Source organism: Camelus bactrianus, chromosome 11 (genome assembly GCF_048773025.1).
Source record: "Camelus bactrianus isolate YW-2024 breed Bactrian camel chromosome 11, ASM4877302v1, whole genome shotgun sequence".
NCBI classification, from domain to species: domain Eukaryota; kingdom Metazoa; phylum Chordata; class Mammalia; order Artiodactyla; family Camelidae; genus Camelus; species Camelus bactrianus.
The window spans coordinates 13,848,389-13,868,636 of record NC_133549.1 but is presented as its reverse complement, the minus strand read 5'-3'; the positions used below and the strand labels follow the sequence as shown (position 1 = coordinate 13,868,636).

General features: G+C 44.4%; 1 protein-coding gene across 6 annotated transcripts in view; it reads right to left on the bottom strand.

Annotated features, from left to right (window-relative positions):
• Positions 1-6,894: 6,894 nt before the first annotated feature.
• MTR (5-methyltetrahydrofolate-homocysteine methyltransferase) overlaps positions 6,895-20,248 on the bottom strand; it is a 98,020-nt gene continuing 84,666 nt past the window's right edge. For 4 of the 6 annotated variants that reach the window (XR_012509980.1, XM_074373268.1, XM_074373271.1 and 1 more), the window contains one exon: positions 6,895-20,211. Coding sequence is in view for 3 of the 6 variants with exons in the window: in XM_074373268.1 (XP_074229369.1) it covers positions 20,125-20,211 (87 nt within the window). In the remaining 3 variants the exon portion in view is untranslated. The remainder of the gene's footprint in view (positions 20,212-20,248) is intronic. The other 2 variants (XR_012509977.1, XR_012509978.1) reach the window with 2 other exon arrangements.

Sequence of the window (20,248 nt, the reverse complement as noted above, 5' to 3'; positions counted from 1 at the left end):
CATTGACATGAAACTTGAGGGACAGAGGACACATTCAACGGCACCACGGGGACCACGGCCAAACCCAGACCAAGGCAAAACTACAAGAACAACTTAACTTTCTTCAAAGAAAACTGCAATGAAAACAGGACAGAACAGAACAAGAGATGGAGAGTGGATCTGTGTATTTACAGAGATTTAAGAGTCAGTTGCAAGATATGGGCCTTATTTGTGTCCCAATTCAACAACCAACCATTAAGAAGTAAGTAGCAAGAGGCAACAAGGAGAAAGTAAACAGTGACTGGACATGAGAGTAGTGTTCAATTTTAGCGTCGACGGAATTGCGTCATGTTTTCACAAAAAAAGGAAGGGGGTCCTTGCAGAGGTACACACTGAACATCTGCAGAGGAAATAGCACGATGCCAAGATCTGGAGTCAATGGGGATGTAGATGCACGTCCTTTTATTTATTTATTTATTTATTTATTTATTTAGGTGGGGGGGGATGTAATTAAGTTTGTTCATTTATTTCTTCTTAGAGGGGGTGCTGGGGATTGAATCCAGGACCTCATGCATGCTAAGCATGTGCTCTACCACCTGAGCTACAGCCTCCTTCCCCTGTGGGGATGTAGATGGAGACAGATCGGCCAGGTTTCAACAGCCACTGAAGCTGGGCATACTATTCTGCTCAGGCTGCCGTAACAAAACCACGGCGGCTGAGCAGCTTAGACAACAGACATTTACTTCCTCTCAGTTCTGGGGCCAGAGCCCAAGGGCAGGGTGTTGGCAGGTGTGGTTCCTTCTGAGGCCTCTCTCCCTGGCCTGCAGGTGGCCACCTTCTCACTGTGTCCTTACGTGAGTCTTCTTCCGTGCACACGTGTGTCTCTGTCCTAATCTCCTCTTCTTACAGGGACGTCAGTCATGGCACTAGGCCCACCCGTGTGACTTCACTTTACCTTAATTACCACTTTAAAGACCCTTTCTCCAAACACATCCATAGTCTGAGTTACTGGGGATTGAGAATTCAACCTGTGAACTGTGGCGGGACACAACTCAGCCCATAACACTGGGCAATGAGCAACCTGGTTCATTATACTGTTCTCTCTAATTTTGCATACACTTGAAATATTCCACATAGAAAGTTTTAACATGTTTTTAAAACTGAGAAAATCAAGGAGAAAGAAAAAGCAAGCTTAGCTACTGTGAACTCCACCAGCTCTGGATAGGAACACAATCACTTATCTTCTATTTGTCCAATGAACGGCTTGATAATCCATCGTCACACCAGCAGATCACCTTTTCCGTTCATGAGGCACCTCCACCCGTGATGTCTAAGAAACCCAAGAGGACATCAGCCCAAAGTTTAGTCAGATCTCCCCCAGCGCCAGGCATCGAGGGAACCAGAGGCTCCTTAGCTCGCCACTGACTCAACTTCGCTGTTTGAGCTGATTCCACGACAACATAGCAGACGTATTTACTCAGCACAGCAGTAAGAGTGACCTTATGGTCCAGATCATGACACAGTATGAAATGTCTGAGGGAGAACCTCTCCATGAGAGGTCCAGCCGTTGCACATAGGTACCAAAATTACAGTCCTTAGCTTCCAGCTTTTTTAGTTCACTTATGCAATTTCTCATTAGGATGCTTCCAAGAGAACTGAGTCAGGATAACGCCAGAACATCATGGACTCAGAACACCCAATTCACGAAGACAAAATAAGATAAATATCCAAATTAGCTAAATGGGAGAAGAGTGGTTAATACATAGAATCATAGAACTCAGAGGGCTGACCTCCGCTTCTGGCAATATGGCAGATTTGAGTAACTGAGACCCCTCCCTCCTAGAAATGATACACAAAATACAATAAACATCCTTTAAAATGCATAATTAAACATGTAAGAATGTAAGGGAGAAGCCTAGGGACTAAGCAGGAACAGGACCAAAAAGCAGAAGATCAGATGGCCCTGATGACTTTCACTGGACTTCACAGCCAAGATGCTATCATGTGAATAGCTCTGTGAGGACAGGAAACAAAACCTTGGACCCACGGAAGGAAACTGGAGCAGAAGCTCTAATCTAGGGTCAGGCCCCTCAGGGGCAGACAACCTCAGTGGAAGTGTGAATTGAGAACAACACATCAGCAAAGGGTGTGACGGGATGGCTTTCTGGTCTTGTCTTGTGTTTTGAGTCCACTTGTCTTTAAAACCCATACTACTCTGAGTGTTGTAACCATGCATAGGCCTTTTCTCTCCTGGGTCTGCACTTCAAATTTGTACTTCCTTTGTGGTCTGGGAATCCCTACATTGAAAAAGTCACATAAAAAGCCATCTCAGGCTATAATACCTCTAATGTGCCTGAAAGAAATGTGTGGAGGGACACACCGTTAACTCAGCCTACAGGGTTGCAGCAGATAAAACTCCACCAAACATGAGCTCACAATCCATAATTAAATGGCACACAAGAAATTCTGGAACTGAAGCCACTCACACATAACTGAATCATCTGAAACCCACAGATTTTAAATGACTTGCCAAAGCCACATGACTTTTCAGTGGCTGAGCCAGACCAGAACTCGTCTTATGAGTGGCTTGCAAAGTATTTTTTCCTTCCAGCAAACTACCTTCTTTGCATGTGGAAGTGTTTTCTCTTGAGAATCTAAAGGAAAATCAAGTCTAATTGTCTTTAAAACCAATAATCCAACATTGAAAAATGAGCCTTTTGCCCCATATAGGCAGGTGGGTTTTGCTACTATGGTTGTTCAGGTTCACAGGTGTTCTCATCTGTATTCTAAAGACACTCTGCTCCCGAAAATGTAAGCTTAAAAAAGGCGTTACTCAGCACTCTCACAGTCTGATGATTGGAACACCCTTTCAGAAAGCAACGTGGTTCAACATATCAATAGTCTTTAACATAATGCTCCTCTGAGTAATTCTTTCTCGGGAAGTTCTCAGAGATGTGAACCAAGGGACAGTGTTCAGTGATGCTCATGCTTTGGTAACCCACAATGGTGAAAAGTCAGAAAGAGCCGAGTGTCTCAGGGAGGAATGGCTACATACGTTATAGTGCTTACTTGGACTAGATTGCTATACAGGGACTTTGATATATAAAACAATGTGGAAACAAAGGAATATAAAAACAGACATGTATAAATCAAAAGGAGATACCACTTACACCCATTAGGATGGCTATTATTAAAAAATAAATGAAATAACAAATGTTGACGAGAAATCGGAGCCCTTGTGCACTGCTGATGGGAATGTAAAATGGTGCGGCTGCTGTGGAAAACGGTCTGGCGGTTCCTCAAAGATTAAACATAGAATTACCATATGGTTCAGCAACTCCACTTCTGGTTATATACCCAAAGGAAATGAAGGCAGGGGCATGATTAGATATTTGTACACCCATGTTCACAGTAGCATTATTCAAAATAGCCAAAAGGTGGAAGTAACCCAAGTGCCTGTCAATGAAAGAAAGGATAAACCAAATGTGATGGAGTCATACAATGGAATATTATTCAGCTTTGAAAAGGAAGGAAATCCTGACACAGACTACAACATTGATGAACCTTTAAGACATCAGTCTAAGGGAAATAAGCCAGTTAAAAAAGGACAAATACCATGTGATTCCAAATACATGAGGTACCTAGAGGAGTCAGATTCATAGAGACAGAAATTAGAATGTGCAGGTTGGGAGCAGGGAGGGAGGCAATGAGGACTCCGTGTTTAATGTGCACAGAGTGTCCTTTGGGGAAGATGAAAAGGTTCTGGAGATAGATGGTGATGATGGCCGCACAGGAAGGTTGACGTGCTTAGTGCCACAGAACTGTACAATTAAAAACATGATTGAAATGGTAAATTTCATGTTATGTATATTTTACCAAAATAAAAAATAAAACATATGTACATGGATACACACAATATGTATATTATATATACAGCATGTATATATACATAATACATATGTACAGTTACATATATAGTAACTTATTAGTTACATAAAAAAGATGCGTGTCAAAGTAGGTTGGTAGGTATAAAAATGGATGGATTCATGGTGTATTCATTTCCCACTGTTGCTATAACAAATAGCCATGAACTTGCTGGCTTAAACAACATACATGTATTATCTTAGAGTTCCCTGTGGATCAGAAGTCAGAAGTCAGTACCACTATACATAGAAAACCCTAAAAATGCTCCAAAAACTGCTAGAATTGATAAAAGAATTTGGTGAGGTAGCAGGATACAAGCTTAACATCCAGAAATCAGTTGCATTTCTTTACACTAACAATGAATTAGCAGGAAAAGAAAGTAAAGAAACAATCCCTTTTAAAATCACATCCAAAACAATAAAATATTTACGAATGAATCTGACCAAGGAGGTAAAAGACTAATACACGGAGAACTACAAAATGTTGATTAAGGAAACTAAAGAAGACTTAAAGAAATGAAAAGATATTCCCGCTCTTGGACTGCAAGAATCAATATTGTTAAAATGGCCACACTGCCCAAGGCAATCTACAGATTTAATGCGATCCCTATCAAATTAACCTGGACATTTTTCACAGAACTAGAACAAATAATCCTAAAATTTATATGGAATCACAAAAGACCCACTATTGACAAAGCAACACTGAAGACAAAGAACAAAGCTGGAGGAATAACCCACCCAGACTTTAGATAAGACCACAGAGCTACAGTCATCAAAACAGTGTGGTACCAGCACAAAAACAGACATATCGATCAATGGAACAGAATACAGAGCCCAGAAATAAACCCACAGACCTATGGTCAATTAATCTTCAACAAAAGAGGCAAGAACAGACAATGGAGTAAACACAGTCTCTTCAGCAAATGGTGCTGGGAAAACTGGACAGCAGCATGTAAACAAATGAAGCTAGAACACTCCCTCACACCATACACAAAAATAAACTCAAAATGGCTTAAAGATTTAAATATAAGACAAGATAAGATAAATCTCCTAGAAGAAAACATAGGCAAAACATTCTCTGACGTAAATCTTAGCAATGTTCTCCTAGGGCAGTCTACCCAGACAATAGAAATAAAAGCAAAAATTAACAAATAGGACCTAATTAAACTTATAAGCTTTTGTACAGCAAAGGAAACCATAAGAAAAACAAAATGGCAACCTACAGAATGGGAGAAAATATTTGCAAATGATGCAACAGACAAAGGCTTAATTTCCAGAACATATAAATAGCTCATACAACTTAATCACAAAAAACAAATAACCTAATCCAAAAAATGGGCAGAAGACCTAAACAAGCAATTCTCCAATGAAGACATACAAATGACAAACAGGCACATGAAATAATGATCAATATTGCTAATTATCAGAGAAATGCAAATCAAAACTACCATGAGGTATCACCTCACACCAGTCAGAATGGCCATCATTCAAAAGTGCACAAATGATAAATACTGGAGAAAAGGGAACCCTCCTACACTGCTGATGGGAATGTAGTTTGGTGCAGCCATTACAGAATACAGTATGGAGATGCTGCAAAAAAAAACTAAAAATAGACGTACCATATGATTTGGCAATCCCACTCCGGGGCATATATCTGGAGGGAAGTCTAATTTGAAAAGATACATGCTCCTCAATGTTCATAGCAGCACTATTGGCAATAGCCAAGACATGGAAGCAACCTAAATGTCCATCGACAGATGACTGGATAAAGACATTCGGTATATTTACATGATGGAATACTACTTAGCTATAGAAAAGAACAAAACTCCATTTGCAGCAACATGGATGGACCTGGAAATCATCATTCTAAGTGAAGTAAGCTAGAAAGAGAAAGAAAAATACCATATGATATCACTGATATGTGGAATCTAATAAAAAGAAAAAGGGAAAAAAGGATACTATGAACTGATCTACAAAACAAAACAGACTCACAGACATGGTAAACAATCTTAGTTACCAGGGGAAAGGGAGTGGGAAAGAATAAATTTGGGAAATCGAGATTTGCAAATGTTTATCACTATATATAAAAATAGATAAAAAACAAATTTCTTCTGTATGGCGCAGAGGAGTATATTCAATATCTTGTGGTGGCCTTTGGTGAAAAGAGTATGAAGACAAACACATGTGTGTATGTACGTGGCTGGGACACTGTGCTGTACGCCAGACATTGACACATTGTAGCTGACTGTACTTCAATTAAAAATAGCAGTGTCACTGGGCAGAACCAAGGTGTCGGCAGTCCCGCCCTTCCTCCAGGAGCTCCAGAGGAGAACCATTTCCTTGCTTTTGCAGCTTCTAGAAGCTGCCTGCACTCCTTGGCTCATGGCCCTCTCTTATGCCTTCCAGGCCCACAGTGGTGTAGCGTCCTGCTTCAGCAGTGGCTTTGCCTCCCTCTTCTCTGTCAAACCACCTTCTCTTCCCACTTCTAAGGACACTTGTGGTTGCATTTAGGCTCCACTGGATTATCCACAGTAATCTCCCCATTTCAAGAGGCTTAACTTCATCATGTCTTTTGTCACACAAGGTATAGTCACAGGTTCTGGGAGTTAGGACGTGGCTGTGTGTGGGGGCCATTGCTCAGCGTACCCACACAAGGACGGACAGAAGGAAAGAAAGAAGTAAAGACGTGGAAAGAAATGTAATAAAACATTAATAGTAGCTACATGGGGATTTACAGAATCATGAATTATGTCCTCTACATACTTTTATATAGTTTACAAGCTTTTTGCAATGAACAAGTTTTATAATGAAAAATGCTACCTATATTTAAATGGACTTTTAAAATAATGCAAATATAGCTTTTCCAGATGTGGGATGAATTTCCACTAAACTAGCCGTCATGTCTGGTATAATTCTCCTCATGTCCAGAATAATCCATTTGTAAGATGTCAACCCTGTAACGGGAACACTGTCTATAACTGTAGAACCAAAATAAGTTGCCCACTTTTGACTTTATTAAGGAATGAATCCAGCTAAAATTAAAATAAAATTTCTATAAAAAGAGGGTTAATATAAAAAAAATGTGATGCCACAGTTACGATAACATACTGGACAAAACCCAAATCAACTTCTCTTCATTCGTAATGGCCTTGATTTGCACCAGGCTGACTCGTCCAAATTCACAGCTCCCTCTGGAAAATTCCCAGTGTCACCACCGTGAAGTCTCTTTCTTGCCCCTGAACACCCCTTGTGTCTCTGGCATTAGTACTTAGATTCACGCACACTGTCTGTAAACGCGGTGCGTCTGACGTGGCGCTGCCCGCATTGTTTTCATACAGCACGGTGCAGAGCAGAGAAAAACATCTCCCGAGGGGCCTCGTTACTGCTCTTCGGTTAGCGAAGATTTCCGTGTCACGACAGGCAGGTGCTGGGTGCGTTCCGGGGAGAACTGCACCCCGGCTCCTGCACCAGCCTGGGTGAGAGCCAGCACCACGGGCACCAGGGTGGAGAAGCTGCGGCTTTCAGAGGCCATGGAAGTCCCCAGCGTCACCCAGCATGTCATTGTTGGAGGCTGGGGGGGGGGGCGGTGTTTGCGAGGAATACAACTTGCACCACAGCTAAGCACGCACCTGTCCGCTGAAGGCTGCGTCCCCTCACACAACTGTTCATCTCAGGTCAGACGTTTCGTCAACGAACACCTGACATCTGCTCCCCTCAAACTCTTTATAAACGATTCAGGACATATGAAGCAAGCAGAAGAGATGATTCTTGCTCTTTTAAATATCCCACAGTCTAATGTGACATAAGACTTATACCCTACGACCTAAGCAGAGTCACAAAGCAACCCTGTATTCCCTCAAAACTGCCACAGGCGTGCGGGAGGGAGGCCAGGGCACGCAGCCAAAGCGGGGACGGTGAGCCGGCGCCTCACAGCAGGTGGTGGTGGTAAAGGCGTCTCTCTCTCCCAGGGGCTGAGGGCAGAGTGGTTCAATGTGACAGACCACGGTTCCTCATCGTAAACATCCTTTCAAGGACTGAACAAGAGCGATGTTTCAAAGTGAAGCAGGACTTTTAAAAGTTTACGTTACTGTGAAATTACTGACTCTTCAGTGTAGCAAGGTTCAAAAAGCAAATTTTTAGAAAAAAAAAAAAAAAAAACAGAAGAGGGTGAAGAAGGGACTCTGATTTAGAACAATGGTAGGAGGGCAGCTGCGTCTACAAACCTCTGAAGAGCACTCTGCTGAGCAAATGCTTTCCCTCTGGAGAGCAGACGTTCATCGGTAAGTCCTCCTCCCAGTGCAGCTTCTGATCTGCTGGGGGAGATGCCCGGGCACCTCTGCTCCCCCAAGGCCATGAGGAGATGAGGAGGGGAGTCTGACAGCTGCTCTCGGGCCCGTGTTCACAGAGCAACGCGGAACGGAGCTTACGCTCTTTGCCAATCACGGCCTCTCCCTGTGACACAGAGGGGTGCTGGCGCACGCGCGCACACTCCCCGTACCTGACGCTGGCGGAGCAGGGAGATTCAAGTTCAGAGTTCTGTCCCGAGGGCGCTGGATCTGTGTTTTCAACAGCAGCACACGACAGACTGGTTTCCTCCCGCATTAGGAAGCAATGAACCCAGGCTTGCCTGAGGAAGTTTCAAGCTGGAGGCAGCGAAGGTGGCAGTGTCACAAAGGTTGCAGTTCCCTAACTGCCGGTGCTTGCACCAGAAGCAGCAGCAAAGTCTTGGGGAAGAGGCAAGCTGAAACACGGGTGGTTAGTGTCCCTCAAAACAACGCATGTGGGAGACCACGAGATGCCTCCCCCTCTTCTCAGTCTGCAGGGGAGGGTGCTGAGGACTTAAGTGATAGGAGGTGCTGGGACAGTCAGTTCACTACAAACTGTGAGAACGTGACTCTCCACGAGGCCAGGGACTGCAACTCACAGTGCACCCGGCCCTAGAGCAGGACCCGGCCCAGTAAGTGTTTGACAGATGAACACACAATTGAATGAACTGAATGAGTGTGAATGAACACACAAATGCCACGTTACAGAGAATAGCCCCTCTTGGGGATCTCAGCCAAAGCAAAAGTAGGGGCAATTTGCCCAACCAGCGTCTCCTCTCTGTAGTATCCTGAGCATTGTTTGGGCCCATGGGAAGAGAAGTTTAAAAGGTACATGTAAATGACTTTCCCCCTGTTGCAGATCTTAGCAGGGCCCTGATAGCAAGGAACCAATCAAATCTACAAAACAATAAAAGTTTTTCAGGATTTTTTTACCTGAAAAGAGTGATTGAAGTGGCCTGTATTTATAAAATCAAAGTGACCGGCAGCACACCCATCCCGTTAGGATCAGCACTCACATCTTCCTGCAGAAGCAAAGCGCTGTCCCCCCAAAGCCCCTTCCACTCTCTCCTCACTTTTACAGCAGTCCTGACTCCTTTCCCCTGCTCCCCGTCCTCAAATCTGCCTGCAAACATTTGCTACTCCTGTCACCAAATCCTTCGTGAAATGTATTCTCACTTCCCACCATCCAGAAATCTCAACTTTCCCACCACACACTTTTTGAGTAAAAATGTAAAGGTGAAAACTAAAGCCAAACCTCACTTTTCACTTAGTAAAGCCCAATAATTACTCTGCTTTCTTAAGCCAGATACTCCTGCTAATCTGACACAAACCACCCAAAATTAGCACTTTCCTTCCCCCTCAGTGCCAACGGCATCCAGTGACTCAGCCCGCCAGGCACCAGCCCCTGCAGCTCCCAGGTTTGTGCTCACATCCTTGTCACGACACACTCCCTCGTTTTGTAACCACATTTCTTCTGCATCTCTCCATTCACCCCAAGAACCTGCTGCACTTCGGGACCTCTGTCTCTAGTTTGGACAGTGTCCAGCTTGGCTCTCCTGCCACACATGACAGCGACACAAGACACCTGCTTTCTGACACCATGGAGGAGGAAAGACGTTTTCTTCATGTATCTTCTGGCTAAAGGGGAAAGATCACACTCATCCTTGTGGGAGTCAACCTTCCAATACAGTAATTCACATGGTAAAATGGACTTAATACTGAAGTCACACTGAATTCTCACGAGTCCTGGATGACTCAGAAGGCACCGCAGGAATACCGCAGCACTTAGGGCTCGTCATATGAGCATCAGCAATCCCTGAATCGCGGGTTTCAGAAAGGCCACCCAGGTTTGCGTCTGCGCCGCAGTCTCCTTGCCCAGGACACGCGCAGCAAGGCGAGCCTCTGAGTCGGCCTGGGAAAGCTCTATGGTGCTGGGTGCTTTTTTTTCCCTGAGGTAGAACTGACATATAACATTGTGTAAGTTCCAGCTGTACAAGGTGCTGATGTATTTATGTATTGCAATGTGATTATTAGAGAAGTGAGCGAATGCCCTTACCGTGTCACGCATTTACCGTTTGTCTGTGTTGAGAACAGCTGTGATTCAGTGTCGCAGCCGCCCGGCAGCAGTGCTGTTGACTACATCGCCGTCCTGTGCGCCGGGCCTCCAGAACTGACTTATCTACTAGTTGCCGGTCGGTACCCTTAAACTCCGTCCCAGCTCCCACCCAGCCCTCACCTCTGCCCCAGTCCCTGATAACCACCACTCTACTCTGTTTTTACAGAAAGGTTTGTCTTTTGGATTCCACATGTAAGTGATGTCAAGCAATAGTCTCAATTCCTAGTTTCTTGGTGTTTAGTTCCTCTAATATGATTTCATCCAGTCAACAAGTATTTAAGTTCCTAGCACGTGCTTGGTAGAATTTATAAATTTTGGTTCCGGCACCAACCATTACAAATGATCAAGGAAGGAGTCCCTCGAGGACCTTACCAAACAGAGGAAGCAGCACACCTCCCTGCCTCCAAGTTTCTGGTGGAGTTTTGTTTCTGTCTGTTTTCCCCGTGATGGTCAACTAACTGCAGCACACGGAGCAGGACTCTCACAAGGTCTTCCCCGTGTCGCGCCGGGGCTGTTGGGTGATAGCGCACAAAGCGTGAAGCGTGATTAGGCTTGTAAATTATTTTCAGCTTATTGACCTTATTTCTAATGACAAAAGAGAACTGGACCTAAACTCACCCTATGTCAAGCTGAAATGGACTTAGAATAAATAAAAAAACATATGTAGAGATGTGCCCACCTCTCTCCTATCATATAACTCACCGATTCTTTTCAGGAGAAAGGGTGTATTCACTCATTGCTATTCGATTCCTAACTTTATGCAAGAGTTGGTTAACCTGAAGGCACAGTGGAGGGAACGGGACTCTGCTCATGACGAGCTCGCGCGTGGACTACTGGTACTTCAGCTTCCTCCAGAGCTCTGAAGCGGACGTGCTAGTATTTCCCGTAGCAGCATCAGGAGGAGTCAGACGATGGCAGGACGGAAGGCTCCACATAGGACAAGCCACTGAGATATGTCTTGGAGCTAACTGCTATCTTTTCTGTAGAGTGCCATTATTTTTTAAATAACCTGGCACTTCTGACACTAAGAATTTCCTCACTGGAATTTCTCACTTTCTTGATGTGCTCAATTCAACAGAATCAAAACATTAACAACGATCTATTATAACAGGTTAACGTTGTTTTACTTTAAAAAAACTGAAAATTTATTGAAATGACAATGCAACTAAACCAAAGCCTCAGAACAGAAAAGTTAAGCCAATCACACCTAGTTCTTGCTGTATGTTAAAAAATTTTCTAAAATATAAAACAGCATTTCAGTTATATCAGACAGGGGTATGTTTAACATGTTAAAAAAATTGCAGAGGTTCTAGAATGGCACGCATCACAGTTACGATGTTCTCTGCACTGCTGTTAACTGTGGACAGCTAACTCTTCTGAGCAAAGAATGAAAGTAGCATTTATACATTTCCTTTTCTTTGTTTTTAATGCAAGTTTTATCGGTTTTTGTGATTGTATTTGTATGGCTCCATTCTGGTTTCACATCAGCGCAGGTGAAATAAGCCTGAGGAATTTACGTCTGGTTTTATGGCGGTGGACATGCAAGCAGCGTCACAGTAAGACCAGTTTAAGTCACACTGCAGGGGATGGGGGACTGTCTGGGAGGACACGTGCCCTGTAAAAGCAGCCCATGCTTGGAAGATGTGATCTACACATGCATTTCCCTTTTGAAATAAATTTGCTGTCTTTGAATCTTATCACTGGTTTAACAGCAATATTTATGATTTCGTTCTAAATATATTGAGGTTAGTATCTTAATAGCTAGTAATTCTAAGAAAAGAGTTAAAATAAAGACGATGATCTTAGCATGTACTGTGCAGCTTATGGTGGCCAAATTTCATGTAGTACAGTATGTGTTACATCATTTTAAAGTTGATCTGCTTCCCGCTCAGAATCTCAGGGTGTTTATGTGTATGCACGCACTGCGCATGTAAGTAAGTGAAACTGAAGAGGAAAATCTGGATTTTCATATTCATCATCCATTACAACCTACATTCAGAAGCCAAATTATACAAAACTAACACGAATGTCAGAAAAAGCATCTTGCTTGAGCTTATTGAACAGTATCTCACTGAAGGTTCATCAGTGAAAATAAAGGGTTTTGTGAACAGAGCAGACACTGCTTTGCTCTAGATCCCAACACCAGCCCTCTGCCCCAGGAACTTGGATTTCTTTCAGCTCTTCTGTTTGCCGTCTTCCTTGAGAAGAAGCCGATCTTGGTTTAGGATCTAACCGTTGACAAGGCTGGTTTTACACGAGAAGGAGGAAGAAATTCTTTCATCATACTGCAGGAAAAGCCACCATACATAGGAGCCTCCACATCTGTACCATCTTTCTTTGCGTTTGATAAGATCCACCCAGTCAGTCTTCCGTCATCAAAAGTTTGTGAAACACTCCTCCCACAGGTTAAGGTGTCTTATATTTAATCTCCGAGGAGGGTCCACCTTCAACATCCATGTCTTCTGAATCCTCCTCCATCTTCTATCTCAACACTGCTACCCATAAATTCTGCATAAACTGAGATGAGAACACACCAACGTAGCCCAGAGCCTTGGAAACACTAATCCTCTGTCTTGCAAGCCTGTTTGCAGCAGCGGCTGCTCAGATGTCTTAGTTGTTGCCACTTGGTCCCCACGTCTCCACAGACCTAAAGAATTTTTAAGTAATGATATTTCGCACCATCAAGACAACTGGGTCTCGTGTTTTTATTGAAAACGTGCACAAAATAAATGCTTCTCCTTCTCTATGGTAGGATAAACGATGTCTCACGATTCAGGGCAGGTAAGTACTGAAATTCTTTCAGATAACCTGGAATGAAATGTCACCTTTCTCTACTCTGGTTTCTCTCTGGGTGAAGAACAAGCAGAATTGTACAACGCTCAGGGTTCCTTTCTCAGCGGCTGCAAACTCTGCTCTGTTGGTTGCATGTGAATTTGCATTATGGAAAGCAGACATGCATGAGTCTGGCTTTTGTTTCTTCTATTTCATGGAATATCTAGTCTCAAGGTTCTCAAAAATCATTTAATCCAAGATCCTTTCCTAGACAACCATTCCAGAGATGGCTCGTGAGTCTCCAAAAGGCTATAATAATACTTAAAGGCAAGGGACGCGGCAAAGGTATCTTCAAATCTGCATTTGAGGAAGGGAGAATGTAAACAGAATCAGACATTCCAAGTGCTGAAATGGGAGCGAGTTTACGTGTTAATGCACCTAAATGTCAACTTTTCACTCAGGTTATTCAAAATAGCTTCTATTTCAAGGTGGATTTACTGCCAACCTAATCTTTTTTAAAGTACAATTAATATATCTTTGGTGTAAACGTTTGTAACAGTGCAGAAAGAACGAGAAATACGCAAACCATGAGTCCCTCACCCGATGCCCCAATCCTATTCCCCAGAGGTAACCACTTAAGAATTCTGTGTATCCTTCTTGACATTTTCACTGCATGTATTTCCTTAAAACACACACACGTATGAAATAATAATACACTCTGCTCTGCAATCTGACAATACACATAGCTGATCTACAGCAAGAAGGCTATGAAGTGAGGGGTTCTCTGCAGGGCCGTGGTGTGCTGTCTTCGTGGCAGTGAGGAGAGCACCGGCGGGGCTGTTTCTCCCAACGTGAAATTGTGAAGCTGGGTGTGGGGGGAGGGGCTGGGCTTTTACACCCCAGTCTCCTTCTGAGCAAGTGAAAATCATCACGGCCTCCCTGCCACTCACTTAAAAAACTAACACACTGCACGGCAGGTGCTGGGTTAGGCTCTGGGCATCCTGAGACTGGTCAGAGGCAGAGGCAGGGCCCCTGTCCCTAAGGAGCTCTACAGTTTGCTCTCCCAACAAACCACTGTCGCCCTGAAAGATCTGCTCATCAACTCATTCAAGCCTCCCTTTACTGAGCACCTATCATGAACCAAATGCTACTTTATTCACGACAAACACAAAGATGAACAAGGGTCCACATTTGCCTTAAGGATCACAGTCTAACGGGGAAATAGATCATTCTGTTTCTAACAGTGCTGGGAAACATGCACGGTGCTGTTAAGGAGGTGAGCAGCAGGGTCACTGCACTTAGCTTTGTAGGGAGGGGGGTGTTGAAAAGCATTCCTGAATCGCAAGGCTGGAGGGGACAAGGCAAGCAGGCACCTCTTTCGGGGCACGCAGGGAGCTGGTCAGGGCTCTGGAGCAGGGTCTGCACTCCAGGGAGCTGGGGTGCATCCCAGGCAATGGGGAGGCCCTGCGGAAGGCAGGACTAGGGTGGGCGTGAGGGGTCAGAGAGCTCACTCTCACAGCTGCAGGAGGCCGGGGAACCACGCAGAGGAGAGATGATGAGCCCCTATGCCAGGCCAGGGAGGAGAGAAGGACTGAGACGTTTAGTGGGTAAAACATCTGGGCATGAGAGCAAACTGAATGTGAACTTCGAGGAAAAGGGAGAGGTTAGACGCAACTCCAAGGTTTCAACTGTTGGCGACTGGTAGATGGAAGTCCAGTCTCTCTGGAAGTTAGGTTAAAAGATATTTTTAAAAAATGTTTTGCACTATCTGCAGCCCTCCTAATTGGTACTTACCCCTCAGTGTAAAAGCCTTTTACTATATTAAACACTCTCTCAATCCTACCTTCCCAACCAATCTTCTTAAAATAACCAAGTAACCTTCCTCACCTCCCACTACCTTCAACCTACCACAGTGTGCCAGTGGTCCCCACAGTCCCCCCGAAACTGCTGTAGCAAGGGTCACCCAGGAGAGGGGCCCCATTCCCAGACCTCTGTGCAGCACTGGGCTCCAGGCCAGGCCTTGACCGCCCCCACCTCTGCTTTCCCGGACGCTGCACTCTCCCGTCTCCTTTCCCTCCGCGGGCTCCCACTCCTGCTCGCCCCGAGTCCTATAATCAAGCCCCACTTCCTCTTCCCACTCACGCCTCCACCTGAAGTCGCCCCAGTCGTAATGTCATTCTTCCTAAACCCCAAAGTCATGTGTTCAAGTGCCAGTGCTCCGTCATGTCCAGTTTGTGCAGAACGCCTCCTTTCTCCCCCTTTCCTCAGCAAAGGCTGCCGCCAGCCCCTCACTCACCAGAGCCGGGTATCTGGAGCCACCGAGGCGCTGGCGGGACGACGCACAGGTGCTCCTGTCTCTTGCCCCCTGCTTTTGTGCTGCTGTGCAAAATGTCCCTCCTTTCTTTAAAAAATATATTTGACACGTAAAAAACATTATATACAAAGTCACCATCCCACATTTTTGCTTATTATTCCATTTTTCCTTTATTATTCTCATATTCAATAATTAAGTACAATATATCTAATTACATACAACATTCTATAACATGTACTGACTATAAAGCATAACATAATAAGCAACCGTACACCTGCCACATAACCCAAGGACAGGCACGTGACCAACAACCTGCACCTCCCTCTCTGTCGCCTTGCGACCTGTTCCCTCTGACGGGGAACTGGGAGCCTGAATTTTGGCTTATCATCTTTTTTTTTTTTTAAACAGTATAGTTTCACCATTTATGATGCTCAGACAATAGACTCTTTGGTTTGGCTTGGTTTTGAGCTCAGTAAAAATAGTATCAACCATACCCTGGAGCTTGCTTTTTCCTTACTGTTTTCTGAGAGTCATTCTTTTGCCAGGTTTAGCTGTAGCTCACTTATCGTTCACTACTGAGTAATATTCCTTAGTGTGAATCACCTAATTTACTCATCCGTTCTGCTGTAGACAGAGGACATGTCATTTTACCAGGTATTAACCATAGGAAGATGTTGCTATAAACAGTCTTGTATGTACCTCCTGGTACACAAAGCAAGAGCGCCTGAATATTCAATGGGGGGCTGGAGCCATAAGCTAGATCCTAAAGTGCGCAAATGTTCAGCTCCGTGCGGTGTGACCGTCTTCTGGAGCAGAGGAGCCTGTTCACACATCCAAACAGCGCATGAGCTCACACATCTTCCTCACCCAGGTACCATCAGACTCCTTAACGTTACCAACCTTACAAATATAAAACGCTATCTCACTGTGGTCTTAATTCATATTTCCAACATTTCTAGCCATTTACAAACCCTATGAAATTACTTCCACTTCTGTGAAATGCCTTTTCAAGTCTTCTATTTTTCTATTTTTAAAATAGGAATTCTCTATATATTCTGCTTAAAAATCCTTTGTCAGTTAATTGCATTATAAATATCAAGTCTTGGTTTGTCTTTTCACTACATTGTTTATTAGCTTCAGTCCTAGTTTTAACATATTTGATTTAATCGTCTTTCTTTTAAGATTAGCACTTGTATGTCTCAAGAAATTCTTTCCTGCCTTAAGGTTTTTTTCATGTAAGCATTTAAATATTTACTTTTTGCAATTAAGACCATAACATATCTGGAACCTATTTTTAGGTACGGTGTGAGGTGGAAATCAAATTCCATTTTCCCACATGGATAACCATTATTCTAGAACTACTTATGGAGCCACCCTTCCTGTCCCCACCCACGGGCCACGCCACCTTGCCACAACTCAGCGTACACGCACAGGCTCTCTTCCAGGCTCCGTACTTCACTGCACGGCTCAGAACGCCCACCTCTGAATCACGTACAACACAGACTCTACAGTAAGACCCACTGTTTTCTGGGTCCCCTCAACCTTAGTCACAGTTAAAAGCATTCAGCCATCATAGTCCTTTGCTATTCCACATAAATTTAAACATCTGCTTGTCACAATTAAGAAAACATCTGTTGGAATTTCTGCTGAAAACAGCATTGAGTCTACAGATCAACTTTGGGAAATATGATGCCCTTACAACCTTCACCATTCATGAACAAAGACAGTTCTTCAATTGTATCTTTCAAGTCCCAAATCAGGCCTTAACCTGAACACTGCCTCCCTTCAATGTCTCTACTACTTTTCCAACCAGAAGTAGGAAAAGTGTGTCTTTTAAGTGCAAATTTTTTAGATAACTGCAATAGTCCAAGAGAAAGCTGATGTGGGGTGAGTTTGTGGTCTGCTGCTGGAGTGGCAGCACAATTCTTCCCTACTGAATATATCTAGAATGTAAGAATGAGACCATGCTGGTTTGAGATGCACTGAGTCTGAGATGTCTGTCTGCCGTCCCCGAAGAGGCTGCTGGATGTTTGCTATGCTGTGCTCTTCAGGACAGAGGAGTCTGGACAGAGACATCAGTTTGGTGAGATTGCCCGTTGAAATTGTACGCCTAAGAAGGTAACTAGTGACAGGAGGACCAGGATTTAAACAGGCAGTGGAAGATGAAGCTATGCAAACAGCTAAGAAATTATCAAACACAGGGAAGGTTAACCAGAAAAGTAAAGTCAAGGGGGAGCCAGGAAACGGAGTTTTACAGAAGTGGTCAATATTCTCCAAACCTAGAAAGAAAATCACTGGAAAGGCCGTTGGATCTAACAATGAAGAGGCCATTAATGATAAAACAGATGCATAGAAAACCTACCTTCACTGTGTTAAGGAGAGAAGGGGAGGAGGTGGCTGGCACACAGCAGACACTCAGCTATCTGTGGAGGGCGTGTCTGAGAGAGACAGGAGGAAGGCAGACTCGTCCCTGAACGAGCTCAGCTGTGCACAGAGGGAGGAGGATGTCAGGGCATCATAAAACCCGGTCTCAGCGACCACCTCAGGAGCCATCCTCCTCAGTACCGACAGCAGAGCAAGCAGAGTAAGCAAGGTTCTGGACGAGTGCTTCTTTAGAGGGAAAAACAGACCTGGGGTCTTTAACAGAAATGGTGAGAGCGAGCGAGTGAGCGAATGTGAGAGCCACAGCAGCTGATGGCAAGGAGAGCTCTGGACGTCCGGGCAGACAGACAAGACTCCGAGTGCAGACTGGTCACCTTCTTGTCTTTGAGGTCACCTAATATAAACTAAGGAAGGGGTTTTCAAATTGTATTCTGTTTTCTTTAATGAACATACAGGCATGGGAACTTGCACAAACTGCCTTGGTCTTTAGATAATAGGCATCCATTGTGGGACTAGATCAACTATACATTTAAGGAAGCCATTCCACCACATAACTAGTTGAGAGAAGACATGGTAAATATTTAATGAAACTAGGAGACTTAGCAACTGTAATTAAAATAAAATACATTAAAATGTTTGGAGGCAGTTATTCTGTCTCACAGAAGAATGTACCAATGCCTAGAATAACGTACCTGCCGTAGAACGGACAGTAAGTCCTCCAACTACTATCTCAGGACACTCTGTCCCACTCAGTCCAGCACAGACTAAATGCACCTAAAGAGAGCACACAGTTCTCACTGTAAGGGCCAGTGGTGTCTGAAAAGGCACGCTACTCTGTGGGTAAACACGTATGTACTACAGATATGGAACATTATCATTTCTTAAGTTTTTTTTCCCTTTCACCTCCCATGTACCTGAAAGCATATTTGATATAATTGTCTTGGGCCAAGGCCGGCTTATACCACGAGGGGCGGGGGGATGCGACGCAGAAAATGAAGACTGACGGTGCTGATGGCAGAGGGCAGCTTCTCTCTCTCCATCACTGTGTTCAGTGGAGCTCTGATCCCAGGAAGGGTACTTAGTATGTTCAATCCAGTCATTGCCATGTGCTTTTACCTACTATCTTTTCATCTCCATTGACCTCTTGTTCCCTTTCCACGAGCACCTACCCTGTGCAGAGCTCAGGGACTCCCTGTAGGCCCTACAGAAGCTGCCGTCTACAAAGCACTCACTGTGCGCCAGGTCCCGTGTTACCTGCCTTATGTGCACCATCTTGTTTAATCCACACCTCATGCCCAAGAGACAGAAACTAGTATCACTGTCCCCATTTCACAGATGAGAAAATCCTATTGGAAAGCTTAAGTAATCTGCCTCTGTCGTACAGCAAGTAAGTGGCAAAGTGAAACTTGAACCCAGGTCTGTCTACTTCAAGGCTCATGTTCATAACCATTTCCCTGAAATAGCTGTGAAAAAGTCAATGTGCTTTTCCCATGTTGTGTGGGACTGGAGTTGGGTCAGCACAGAGAGAGAACTGAGTATGCCTGTCCACTCTGTACAGGACATGCAGCTCAGCCGAGACCCTGCTCAGTTCTGGGAAACACCCCAAAGATGTTAACTACCCTTAACAACCACTCTCTCTCCCCACCTCCTTTCCCCTCAGTGAGGGGACGTGAAATTATGAGGACAAAAATGCTTGGAGGACATGACTGTTTTTGACCACGCCAGGCAAGCGGCCTGAGTGCTCCCGACAAGCCGGCGGTGAAGCATGCCCTTTGCCAAAGGGACTTCTGTAGGCACGTAATAGTGGCTTCAGAAAGGAGGTCTTGGGACACAGAGCACAGTGACGCTCCCTCCCTGTCGGAGTGCACTGCTCTGATCACTCAAATGAATGGCATCCCCTGGCCACACAGTCACATTTCTGCATACACTTCCCTATTCAACTGAGTTTCAGGCTTTACTCCGAGAGAGAGAAAAACATAAAATAAGTGGCCTGGTACATCCAAGGTAAAAAGGAAAAAAAAAAAAAGTTGACTTCTTTGAAATGCAAAAGACCTCCACCTCCAGCTCACCTCGGGCCCCAAGGGATAAGGGACACCCCCCAAGTCCTGCTCGCTGCTCTTCATTTAAGGTCCCCTGAAACACAGCCACTTGTTTTCCAAGAACCACAGGAAGACCTTGCTCCTCTACAAGGTTCCACCAAATTCCAAAAGCTGGGCGGGGCAGACGGGCTGGCGGCCGCTGCGCTCTGGTTACTAAGGCACTTCGGCTGTGTTTCCTTGAGGATCATCGAGTACAGGCAGGGTAACAAGAAAGTTAGTCTGTGTCGTATCCCAGGATGGGTCCCAGCCACTTCTCAACCTCGGCCACAGACATGTTCTTCCTCAAAGCATAATCCTCAATCTGCAAAAAGATGAAAGCAGCTTATTAAACCAAAATG